The 12,883-nt window shown below is 47.0% G+C and overlaps 2 protein-coding genes across 2 annotated transcripts; one reads left to right on the forward strand and one right to left on the reverse strand.

Moving 5' to 3' along the window:
* LOC104787561 (probable calcium-binding protein CML23) lies at positions 2,644-3,449 on the reverse strand. The gene has a single exon (XM_010513162.1). The coding sequence runs from the start codon at positions 3,389-3,391 to the stop codon at positions 2,915-2,917; it is 477 nt and encodes a 158-aa protein (XP_010511464.1). The 5' UTR covers positions 3,392-3,449; the 3' UTR covers positions 2,644-2,914.
* Positions 4,497-6,265, forward strand: LOC109132911 (uncharacterized protein At3g60930, chloroplastic-like). The gene is made up of 4 exons (XM_019245374.1): positions 4,497-5,040; positions 5,145-5,262; positions 5,553-6,045; positions 6,137-6,265. The coding sequence occupies exons 1-4, from the start codon at positions 4,497-4,499 to the stop codon at positions 6,263-6,265; spliced, it is 1,284 nt and encodes a 427-aa protein (XP_019100919.1).

Here is a 12,883-nt window from a genome sequence, read left to right on the forward strand (position 1 = left end):
AAAATAAAATATTTTGTTTTAAAAAATATTAATAATATAAAAAGATAATTATCAAAACTTACAGAATTTATAAAAAATACAATTTTTAAAAATAATTATAAAATTCGAAATTATAATATTATTTACTTATTTTAATTTTTAAGTTATTGATTCTACAAAAAGTATAGAAAAAGATTAAAGAAAATATACAATTAATTATTAATTCTAAATTTTGTAAATACTCACTTCTATATAAACATAAATCATCTCATATTTAAATAATGTGTTCAAAAACATTGCTTTCAACTTTGTTTAAATTGGGTAATTTTTAAAAATGGAAAGGTAAAATTTTCTTATGTTCTTAAACCAAATTTTCTCCTACTTTCTCCTTTTCCAGTTGGGAATAGGTAAGAATAATATGGTGACCTAAAAAAAGATTAATATATGCGTCTTCTTTTCCTAATATTGTATTTTAAAATTTATTTTAGTATTTTTAGATTGTTTTATTTAATTTATATTTTCATCTTTGAATTTTTTGGGATATATTACCATGCTTATAATTTTAATTGTTTCTTTAGTTATGCCAAATTAATTTTTTTCTAATTTCTCAACCTTGATTGGTTGGTCATAAACCCTTCTTTTTTTTTTCTTTTTTTGCAAACATAATTGTTACCATTATTTTCACTCAATCCCAAATGGAGATAACGAGTAGAAGCTCATCAAGCTAATGGATGGATAAAATAAGTTAATCAAATACAAGCTTACAACAAACATAGATAGATAGATTGGAAAAACATAAATCGTTGTTGATAGATCCATAGGATCTCAAAGACTCTGATACCCTGGTTTGCGGAAAGGTTTAAAAGAATTGATATGACCACATATGTCACCAAAATGCACTTATTTTTGGTCAAGGGTCCTGAGAGAACTTCATGATCGGTGACCTTCTTGGAAGTGATTGTCGGAACTGTGCGAGTGAGGACAAAACACAGGAAAAGATCATTTGTTGATTTGTAGGGTCGGTAAACAAGTTTTTAAAGCCTCCCAGACGTAACAAACTTGCCATCAAATATGGGTGGGTCCAAATGCCGAGAATAGATGTAGGGTCCACTTAGGAAGGTGGGCCATAGACTGAGAGTGGACATGGGCTCACTAAGCAAGGTGGCGGTTTAGGCGTTACAGAGACAGAGACTACATCATGGTGTTTCAAAGGCATTTCCAAGAATACATTGGAAAATTTAACAGTAGTTACTATCAAAACATATTGTAACGTTAGAAAATTTTTTTTACTTTCAATGGTTGTCAGAGCAAGCCATTTTGAGATAGCAAAAAGACGTGAATATTTTTTCTCCACACAGGAGGAGGGCAGAGCCGAGGTTGTCTCTATGGTGAAAAAGATTGGACACAAGGTTATCTCCCTAAGAGAGGGAGGTGGAGGAGGTTGGACGCAAGGTTATTTCCCAAGGGAGGAAGGCAGAGCCAAGGTTCTCTCCATGGTGGAGCAGGTTGGACGCAATGTTCTCTCCATAAGGGATGAGGGTGGAGCCGAGATTTTCTCCATGGCGGTCATACATTATTGTGATGATATATCATTGATTACTATATTATGTAATATATAAACACATTAATCCAACTATTTTACTTTCACTTCTGCATAGTTACTATCACGAATACATTGGGAAATTTAACAGTAGTTACTATCAAAACATATTGTGATGTTAGAAAAAGGTTTTTACTTTCTATGGTTGTCGGAGCAAGCCATTTTGAGATAGCAAAAAGACGTGAACATGTTCTCTACACATAGAAGGACGACACAGCCAGTTTCACTCTATGGTGGAGAAAGTTGGACACAAGGTTATCTCCCCAAGGGAGGAAGGCGGAGCCAAGGTTCTCTCCATGGTGGAGGAGGTTGCACGCAAGGTTCTCTCCATAAGGGATGAGGACGGAGCTGAGGTTTTCTCCATGGCGGTCATAAATTATTTTGATGATATATCATTGATTAGTATATTATATAATATACTTTTTATTCAAAATGTTTTTTGAGCCAACAATTTTAGTAATTAAAAAACTATGCAGAAATGAAAGTAAAATAGTTGGCTTAATGTATTCATATAGATATTCTAGATGGTGATAAAGAATATATTGTAACACAGAGTATATTTAGGTGTAAAAAATACAGTTTTAATAGTAACATACATAAAAGATTTGTAAATGAATATAAATCAGTGTATTATAACAAAAATAAAATTTATAAAATTTAATTTAATTTATAAAACTTAAAACCCGCACATCGGGCGGGTCCTCATCTAGTATATATATATATATATATATATATATATCCCTATGGATTATATCTATAGATGGTGGATTTCTAAAAAACTAATCGACACCAAATGGTATGGATCTCGAACAGAATCGACACCAGATCTTTAGTTATTTACCTTAAGTAAATATCTTAATCTTATGCCATTCGAATATTAACTGAAAAATTAAACACTAATTTTTTTTTATTAGGGTATATTACGAATTTACGAATAACATGAAGATAATATAATCTGCTATTAATGCACCAGCGAGATATAAGGAGATGCGGTTAAGTTCACATGGTGCCATTACCATGAAGTATCTAAACCCATCCACACAAGATGCACATGAATCAACCCAACTTTATAAACCAACCACATTAATAATTATCAAATAAAAGCTTATATTATAGTACCCTCTCTTTTAATAAAAGAAAAAAACTACTGTTAATTAGCAACACTTTCCTAACATTAGGTCAGAGCCATTATTAAAAAAAAAAAGCAACATAGAGATTCTTCTAAATTTAATCGATAAAATAAAACTTCTGAGTAACCTACTTCCTAAGAAATATTAGATTAAAGAAATTATGAAATTCCATATTTACAAACATAAATAAAAAAAAGATTTAACTTCAAGCTCCACCATTAGTCATCATCTTCTTAAACTCATCAAAATCAACACAACCATCACCATCAGAATCAACTTTACTAATCATCCTCTTACAATCTTGAATCGAACACTTCTCACCAAGATTCTTCATAACCGAGTGTAACTCATTAGCCGAGATCCGTCCGTTACGATCCAAATCATACAAATCAAAAGCTTCTTTCAAATCCCTGATCTCACTATTGTTGTCTTCACCGTCTTCTTGTTTTACTTGGAAGAGTGCAACGAACTCATCCAAATCTATGTATCCATTACCGTCAAGATCGAACTCTTTCATCATAGATTTGGTTTCTTCTTGAGAAGCATTGGGGGAGAGAGCTCCGATCACGTCTTTAAGCTCATCAATAGAAATTTTCCCATCGTTATTCTTGTCGAAGCGTTGGAAAACTTTCTTGATGTCTTCCATTGAACCTAAGCAGTTTCTTGAACCGTTCTTTGACATATTGTTTAAAAGTGAAGGTAGAGAGATTTTGAGAAAGTAGAGAAATTGTGAGAAGTTTAGGTATTGGTTTGTTATAAATAGGGTTTGATGGTGAAGTGACGTTTTAACGCGGTTTAAAGACGCGTGAAAGATTGCGTGAGTAGGAAGTGTGACAAGTTTTTTTAATTATTCGATCTGATGTTTTAAATACTTTACTTGTGTTAGTTGTGTGTCTCTTGGGATTTACTTCTATAAAACAAAAACAGTATTAAATTTACGTATCATTAACGGTTACTGTTGGGGCTAGAAACAACAATTAGAAGAATAAGTTTGTAAAATGAGATCTGGGCAGACTTTCGGTACAAATCGACTTAGAACTATGAAAAACAACGAACTGGACTTTTGTATTCACTTTTTCTATTGATTCGCTCTGAGCTTGATTACATGTGTTGTGTCCTTCACATTCATCTGCTATTTAAACTAAAATTCCTCGAAACCCTTCCTGAACGTCTCGCTGCAATCTCGGCTCCCCAATCCCGATTTCTTCTCCAGGTTGACTTCATCCTCCTGCTCGGGTTTTCCTCCATGGGCCCTTACTGGGCCTCTTTTCCTGGCCTGCGCGTACGCCCTAATGGGCTTATTTGGTGGGCCTTATGATCGTCGAAACCCAACACCAACAATTGCCCCCCAGCCTTTTAACCTATTTTTGGAGGGTTGAAAGGCGAATATCCAGAGAATCTTTCATGTCGTTTCGGTTTCGCGATCTTCCTCGGGGAAGGCTCAATGAATCTCGGCTTCCGAGATCTTCGTGATGATTACCCCTCTCTCCTAAGATCCAACGGTGGAGCCGAAAGGTTTGAACGGTTTAGATTAGAGGAGAGAGAGATTCGTGGGATTACAAAGAACGACGTCAATTATGACCTATAAGTCATAAATCACATGTCTCGTCATAACCGCGCACTCATCCACTACTCCAAGGTAATTTTCTTAACCTTCTCTCCTCTGCTCAGTTATTTCTAAGTTTTGATTTCTAGGTTTGCTAGCTCTACTATTTCGCGTTTATCGTTCAGTCCGATCTCGCTCGTTTAGGTTAGTTGATTTCACAATTTTAAAAACTCATACCATCATGGCTCCACTTGAACTCTGGGGAAACCATATCCCGCCGATTACATCGGCCAAGCACCTCGCCGATCTCCGTCAGAAGCACGGAGTTCCTCCAAACGTGGAGATGATACTCCGTTCCGACGATCCGTTTTCTCTGGAGACCGTTCCGCCGGGTTTCTGCTGCGCGTACACTGTGTATTTCGAAAAGTGTGGGCTCGTGTTCCCTATCCCGAGGATTATCTTTCGGATCCTCCAACGCCTTCGAATGGCGTTTCCCCAGATGTGTCCGAACTTTGTTCGGCACGTCATGGGGGTATACGTTCGAGGTCGCGAACTTGGATTTGAACTCGGGGTCGACGACATCCTCCGGTTGTACCTTATCAAACATAACTCCGGGTTTTCCGGGACATTCTACACCTGTCGCCGCCGCAGCCCGGAAATAATTCAGGCGCTTCCGGGGAAGAACGAGCGGTGGCGGGAAAAATATTTTTACTTCCGGGTTACTCCGGCAGCGGTAGGGGACTACGACTTTGCTCGTCTCCCCACCCAATGGGCCGCATGCGTTGGTCAGAATGACCCCTTAGTTTCTAGTTATCATTCGTTGCCGCCAAGATTACGGCGTTTATTTGTCGTACTAACTGTTTTGCCCCTTTTTTTTGTTGCATGGCAGATTCAGAAGAACCTCCGAAAATACCGGCGACCCGAGAACTAATTGAGAGGCTACGAGCAGGCGAGGTCCGGTGGAACTCATTCACGCGAGCTCGTATCATAGCAGCCCTCAACGCCCCGTTAGTCCGAAACACTACAGCTCCGGTCCCGCTGCTTCCTGCTAACCAAGCGAGGAGCGAAAGAGCAGACAACTCCCCCGCTCGCAGAGGTAATGGTTTTTTTTTTTCTTTTTTTTTACTTAGTCCTTTATGCGCAAAAGTCATGCACGTAGGGGATCGCTCACCCCCTGTTCATTTTTGTGCTGCTCGTAACCAGAATTAAGTTCTTCTTCGACCTCAACCCCACTACGCACCATGGTTAGGAAGCCGTCACTCCGTGAACTCAGCGAGCAATCGCAGCAACCCTGAAGGGTCCGAGCCGGCGATGTTGATGCCGCGCTGGCCAATGCTCTTCGAGCCGCTCAGCCCGCACCGTCTCGGGTAGTTAGCGAGGAGGTGAACCAAGCCCCCGTGATCCCAACCGGTCCTTCTGGTCCGGCTAAGGAGGTCATGCTCGTCAGTTCGCAGTCGACTCATGGCGAGCCGTCTCCGATGCCAAAAAGGGCTCGCACGGACAATCCCCGAGTCCCTGAGACGAGGAGCCGCGAAAGCCGTGGAGGCTACCCCGCGGGTGGTAACCCGGAGGCTCCAGCTGGAGAGCCGGCTCTCTCTGGAAACGGGTCATCGTCGAGCCGCCCTTTTCATTGGAGGTTTGCTCACTCCCGGGACTCCCCGGCGGTAGAGGACCACCTGGGAATGGTGACCCTTTTCCGTCACCTAAAGACGGCTAACTGCCAGGTCCCACTCGTGAAGGATCTCGTCGAGAGAGAAGCATACATCGAGGCGATGGCGGCCCATGCAAAGGTACCGTTCCTTCTTTGCTCTTACCTTTACTCGTTTCTTTCCCTGCTGGGCGTAGTATGTGTATTTCTGTTTTCTTTTGATCCGTTTACAGTCCGTTGCTGTTGACAACAAGCTGATCGCGCTTTATGAGCGGAGGCTTAAGGATACCCCGCAGGCCGCTGAGCTTGAGAACACAACGCGGGTGGTTCATGAGCTGACGACGGCTCTCAAGGCTGCTTAAGAGAGAGAGGGAGCTGCAGATGGCAAGGTTGCGAGCCTAGAGGACGAGCTAACGTCCTTGAGGAGTATTCAGGATAAGCTCCTTTCCGTTGAAGCTGACCTTACTTCCGCCCAGGATGCTCATACGATGGCGGCAACGGACCGGGATTTCTTGAAAACGGAGAACCGATGGCTGAAGGAGAAAGCCGAGGGTATCGACCAGAAACATGCGGAGGCGACTCGTCGAGCTGTTCGTGAGGCCAAGGAGCGGATGTCCCAAGACTACCGGGCGGTGCTGGATTCAGTGAAGAGCAAGTGGGAGAGGAAGAAAGAGCAGACCGCGGTCGAGAGCGATCTCGCAGAGATCGAGTCCAACCTTCTTTTGATCAAGCAGATCGACGAGGGGAGGACATCAATTGCGGAGGAGGTGCAAGTTCTTGAGACGCAGCGGGCGGTCCTTGCGGTTAGGTCCAACTCCTTGGCGGTTTCGGACTTTTCGGTGAGCAAATTGGACCTTCCTCAGATCTCGGAAGACTCGGTCGCGCCCATGGAGGTTGACGCCGGAACCGGGGTCCCGCGCGGTCTGGACGAGCATGGGAGCAACGCGAGTGCCGCGAAGGATCCGGAGGCTGGGACCGGGGAAGAAGACGTTTGAGTTATGGCGTCTTTATTTTATTTATCGTTTTGAACTTGCGTTATTTGCCCGAAAGGGCTTTTAAATCTTTTGTTATGACTTGCCCGGGGGGGTTTTAACCCAAGACTTTATTTCTTTTCGTTTTTTGGAATCAACTGCCTGGGGAGGCATTTAAACCCTTGTTCTTTTCATATTGTCTTTGTTAACTGTTTCGGGTCGAAACGCGTGAGTTCTAATATGTACTCGGGGTATACGGAACTCTCCTAGGCCGGCTTACGGACAGCGGGAAATGTTCCCCGGGCACTTAATTTGTGAACTCCGTAGAATTCACTAAAAATTTGCTATTTGGGGATGAAGTCCTTTGAGGTTTTCCAAATTGGGTAGTGAAATCTTATTTGCTTTCACGTGAGGTCGTGGGGTGCGGACTGTTAGCTAGAGCTGTGTTGACCTTGTTGTTTTTTTTTTTTTTTTTGATGAAGTGTTCGAAAAAGCTTGAAACGGTTGCAAGACAGTGCGAAATTCGCATGTGCTGTTTGGTGTCGTAGGTACGTTTATTTGTAGGCAATTTCGTCGCGCCGTTAGAAAGAGTTATTGTTTGTTGATTTGGTATATTTGGTAACGGTGCACCAGGTCATGGTAAAATTCGCGTTTTATTTGGAAAGATTTTGCGGAGCGGATCGAGTTGGGAAGGTGGCTGCGCTCAGGATATTGAGCTGCCTACGTACCCCGTAAGGGGATCAAGCCAGGTCGTAGTTCGATTATTATGGATACCTCTTAGAAGTATTTTTTGAGGTTCATGACGTTCCAAGGCCGGAGCTCGGCTTTACCGTTGCTCTCGTCTACGAGGCGATATACGCCATTGCGAACGACCTCGGTGATACGGAAAGGTCCTTCCCATTTGGTTCCCATTTTGCCGGCGTTCTTTTCTTTTCTGTGATCGAACATTCGACGGAGTACTCGGTCCCCGACGGCGAAACGCCGAGGTCGGATCTTCGAGTTATAGAAGCGAGCGATGGCATTCTGGTAATTTTGAACTCGCACGTAGGCTTGTTCTCTCTTCTCGTCGATGACGTCGAGGTGATCGCGCAGCGCTTCCGCCGGTATTACGGCCTCAATTCCGTAGGCTAAGGAGAACGCGGTCTCACCCGTGCTGCCACGCGGCGTAGTTCGGGTGGCCCACAATACTCCGGGGAGCTGAGCGTCCCAGCCTGACTTCGCGGCGCTCAGACGGCGCTTGAGGCTGTGCAGGATCAATTTGTTGGCTGCTTCGGCCTGCCCGTTTCCTTGGGGGTACCGGGGGGTAGACGGGGTTAGTCGTATACCCCATGTGTCGCAAAACGTTTGGACCACAGCANTGAACCACAGCGGACACCAAGTTCGTCCCGTTATCAGTTACGATCTCGTAGGGGATTCCGTGTCGACACACCACGTTTTTCCAGAGAAAATCCTTTACGTGTTCACCCGTGATGGACTGGTAGGATTCGGCCTCGATCCATTTAGTAAAGTAATCGGTCACAACCAGTAGGTTAGTAACGCGTTGTTTTCCCGACTGTTCGAGGGGTCTGGCATCCATCGACCACCGCATGAAGGGGTAAGGAGCGGAGACCGAGCTCATTAGCTCAGCGGGCTGATTGATCAGAGGTGCGTGTCGTTGGCAGGGATCACACTTTCTAGCGTGCTGGTCGCAGTCCGCGAGCATGGTTGGCCAAAAGTATCCTTGCCGTTTGATTCTGAGGGCCAGTGATCGTCTTCCGGAGTGGTTTCCGCAGGGACCCTCGTGGACGTCCCTCATGATGCTAAGGGTTTCGTCCCCGTGCACGCACCTGAGGTATGGTCCGGAGATACACCGCTTGTATAACTCCTCGCCGATGATACAGAACCGCACGCTCTGAGCTTTGAGCTTACGCGCTTGCCATCGATCCTTTGGTGCGGTCCCACTTGTGATATAATCACGAATTAGGACTCGCCAGTCCGTTTCGGGTTCCGCTTCTTGCTCGTCTTCGGAGATAAGATCGTCCAAGAGCTCGTCGTCCCGATCAGGTACTTGTTCAGGTTCTCCCGAGTGGGGACCGGATCCGGCCTGGACCTGGTTAATGCTCTGAGCCTTAACTGGGATAGAGATACTTGGTTGATCTATTCCCTCGACGGGTATGATTCGTTTGACCGAAGGGTCGGAGGTGGAAGCCAGCACGGCGAGGGCGTCGGCGGCTGAATTCTTTCCCCGGGGAATTTTGGTGAGTTCGAACGTTGAGAACTGCTCGACCATTGATCGAACGACTTGGAGATAAGCGTCCATCCGCTCACAATTCGAGTCGTAGCTTCCATGGAACTGACCGGTTACGAGCTGCGAGTCGCTGAATGCAGCGAGCTCTTTGACTCCCACACCTAATGCCAGCCGGAGTCCGGCTATTAGGGCCTCGTACTCAGCCTCGTTGTTCGAGGCTACGAACCCGAGTCGGAAGGACTGTTCCATTATTTCGTTGGTCGGGGATATGAGTCGGATTCCGATTCCGCACCCCTGTCTGGACGATGCTCCGTCCGCATATAGCGACCATCTCTCGAAGGCGTTCCCGGTATTTTCGTTGGTCGTGGCGAGTTCGATGACGAAATCGGCGAGGACTTGCGCCTTGGCGCAGGTGCGTGGCCGGTATTCGATATCGTATTCGCTGAGTTCTATGGCCCATTTGGCTAACCTGCCGGACTGGCTAGGACTGTGAAGGATGGTCCGAATGGGTTGGGACGTCATCACTACGATCGTGTGCGACTGGAAATAAGGGCGCAGTTTGCGAGCCGACATCACGACTGCTAGTGCCAGCTTTTCCATAGCGTGGTATCGCATTTCAGCGTTAACAAGGGTCTTGCTGGCGTAATAGACGGGTTTCTGTTCCCCCTCGTGCTCTCGTACCAATACCCCGCTTACCGCGGAGTCGGATACGGCGATATAGAGGAAGAGGTGTTCCCCATCCGCAGGCTTCGACAGGACAGGGGGTTCAGTGAGGTACTTTTTTAATTCTTGGAATGCCTCTTCACACTTGTCGTCCCACTCGAATTTCCGATTGCCCTTAAGCAACTGGTAGAATGGGAGGCAACGGTCTGTAGATCGCGCAATGAATCTGTTCAGGGCGGCTATCCGCCCTGTTAACCTCTGGACCTCCCGAGTTGTCCTTGGCGAAGGCATTTCGAGGAAGGTCGCAATTTGTTTTGGATTCGCTTCGATCCCACGTTCTGTGACCAGATACCCAAGGAATTCTCCCGACGCGACACCGAACGTGCACTTGGTCGGGTTGAGCTTCATTCCATACAGGTTTAGTATTTTGAAGCATTCTTCGAGCTGAGGAATATGATCCTGCTCGCGCGTTAACTTGACGACCATATCGTCGATGTAAACTTCCATGGTTTTTCCAAGATGCTCGGCGAACATCTTGTTGACTAACCTCAGGTAGGTTGCTCCTGCGTTTTTAAGTCCGAAAGGCATTACTTTGTAGCAATAGGTGCCTCGGTCCGTGATGAACGCGGTCTTTTCCTGGTCGGCGGGGTCCATCAAAATTTGATTATACCCCGAGAAGGCGTCCATAAAGGAGAGAGTCTCGTGTCCGGCGGTTGCCTCGACCAGTCGATCGATATGAGGAAGCGGATAATTGTCCTTCGGACAGGCTTTGTTGAGATCTTTGAAGTCAATGCAGATCCGCCATTTCCCGTTTTTCTTTTTGACCACTACGGGGTTGGCTAGCCACTCGGCGTACTGGACCTCGCGGATAGACCCTATTTTCAATAGTCGATCCACCTCGTCGTTCACTGCTTTCGCCCTTTCGAGGCCGAGCTTACGACGCTTCTGTTTTATGGGTTTGTAGGTGGGGTCGACGTTGAGCTGGTGAGAAGTCACGCTAATGTCGATTCCTTTCATGTCCGATGAGGACCAGGCGAAGGTGTTGTGATTCCGACCCAGAAACTGGATCAGGTCGTTCCTTGTACTAGGTTTGAGATCGGCCCCGATTCCAACGCATCGTTCCGGGTGCCCTTCCATGATTGGGACCTGATCGACCTTGGTCATTACGGGTCCGCGCGAGGCGGGATCTGTGCGCTTAACGAGCTGTCTTGATTCCAGCTCGTCAGCGATCATTAATTGCTATTGGTCGGATTTTTTGATCAGATCGTAGCCGCTTCTGTAACACTGTCTTGAGGTTCGTTGGCTACCGTAGATGGTGGCAATTCCGCCCCGTGACGGGAACTTCTCACATTGGTGGTACGTTGACGGGACCGCCTTCATCCCATACAACCAAGGTCTGCCGAGGATAGTGTTGAAGGGGGCGGGACGATCGACGAACACGAAGTCGACGAGACGTCGTACCCCACANACCAGGTTCTCGGCGAAGTAACGGCAGTAGCCGGCTTCACACTCGTCGTTGGTGAGATAAGCTTTTGTTATGGCTAATCTGAAAGCTCGGAGGTCCGCTCCCGGGTCCGTTATGCCCGCGTATTCGGGAAGGCGGAGCTTGCCCACGTCACGAAGGTGAACCTTCGCGATTCGGTCTGTGAACGGGGTACGCCTTGTTTCGGCGATCACGCGATCGATGTCTGGGGCTGTGCTTGTTGCCAGGGGCACCTTAGAGCGGATTTGGGCCATCTCGGCGCTTGCCTTATTCATGTACTCGGTTAGGAACTGCGTGCTGAATGCGCCGCTACTCGGAGGTCCGGAAGACCGAGATCCTCGGTCGTTATTCCANCCCGCTTCGTGCTTCCGCGCGAGGAGACGTCCCACGGTTCTGCACTCTTTAGTCGAGTGTCGGCGTATTTTGTGATACTTGCAGAATTTCTCGGGATCGAAGTTCGGGTTTTTTGCTTTGGGTGCGGAGTCAACCGCAAAAGCATGCAAACCAGACTCAAACGGCTCCTTCCGGAGAGTCTTTTTGGGAGGATTGTACGGTGCTTTTGATGACTTATGGATCTCGGCCAGAGCGGCCCGCTCCTCTTCTGCTCGGGCGAAATTAATCGACCTATGGAGTGCGTCGTCGAGCGACGGGGGTTGTCGAACAGTGAGCTCTTCGCGGAATTTCGAGGTGTACCATAAGCCATGCCGAAGGGCTGCCAGGGCAACCTCGTCGTTTAGGTTGGTTATCCTGGCTTTGGTTGACTTGAAGCGATTGATGTAATCGCGGAGCGGTTCGTCTTTTTCTTGGACGAGAAGCCAAAGGTCTGATTCGGTCACCTTAGCTTGGAAAAAGACTGAATACTGCTTCAAAAATGCCGAGGCGAGCTGATCGAAGCTGTCAATGGAGTTAGATTCCAAAGAGGCGAACCATTCCAACGCCGGTCCCACCAGGTTCTCGGCGAAGTAACGGCAGTAGCCGGCTTCACACTCGTCGTCGGTGAGATAAGCTTTTGTTATGGCTAATCTGAAAGCTCGGAGGTGCGCTCCCGGGTCCGTTATGCCCGCGTATTCGGGAAGGCGGAGCTTGCCCACGTCACGAAGGCGAACCTTCGCGATTCGGTCTGTGAACGGGGTACGCCTTGTTTCGGCGATCACGCGATCGATGTCTGGGGCTGCGCTTGTTGCCAGGTGCACCTTAGAGCGGATTTGGGCCATCTCGGCGCTTGCCTTATTCATGTACTCGGTTAGGAACTGCGCGCTGAATGCGCCGCTACTCGGAGGTCCGGGAAGACCGAGATCCTCGGTCGTTATTCCTCGTGACGCCCCATTTCTGAGTTCTCCTGTCGGGACTGGATCCAGTCTCACCGAGGAGCCCTCCAGAGCCCCCGAGGTGCGGAGGACCTGCCCTGCTGACCCGACGTCCCCGGATGAGGGATGCTCGTCACGTCGCGAGCTTGCGTTACCATTTAAAACTGACGAGCTCAGAGCTCCGTTGCTCTCTGACGGCGCGAAAACGGGTAACGTTCTGATCCCGGGCGGGGTAACGTGGACCGCCTCAAAGTCGAGACGAGTCCGGGGAAGCGCTCTTTCCGTGGGATTGGTTAAAGCTGTTCCCGAAGAGTACGCGGAATCCCGAT

The sequence above is a fragment of the Camelina sativa genome, chromosome 5, assembly GCF_000633955.1.
Source record: "Camelina sativa cultivar DH55 chromosome 5, Cs, whole genome shotgun sequence".
Lineage (NCBI taxonomy): Eukaryota > Viridiplantae > Streptophyta > Magnoliopsida > Brassicales > Brassicaceae > Camelina > Camelina sativa.

Coding starts and splice junctions, on each gene's coding strand:
- LOC104787561 (XM_010513162.1), bottom strand. CDS start 3,391: ATGTCAAAGAACGGTTCAAGAAACTGCTTAGGTTCAATGGAAGACATC.
- LOC109132911 (XM_019245374.1), top strand. CDS start 4,497: ATGGCTCCACTTGAACTCTGGGGAAACCATATCCCGCCGATTACATCG. Junction 5,041..5,144: donor CCAATGGGCCGCATGCGTTG/GTCAGAATGACC, acceptor GTTGCATGGCAG/ATTCAGAAGAACCTCCGAAA. Junction 5,263..5,552: donor ATAGCAGCCCTCAACGCCCC/GTTAGTCCGAAA, acceptor GCAACCCTGAAG/GGTCCGAGCCGGCGATGTTG.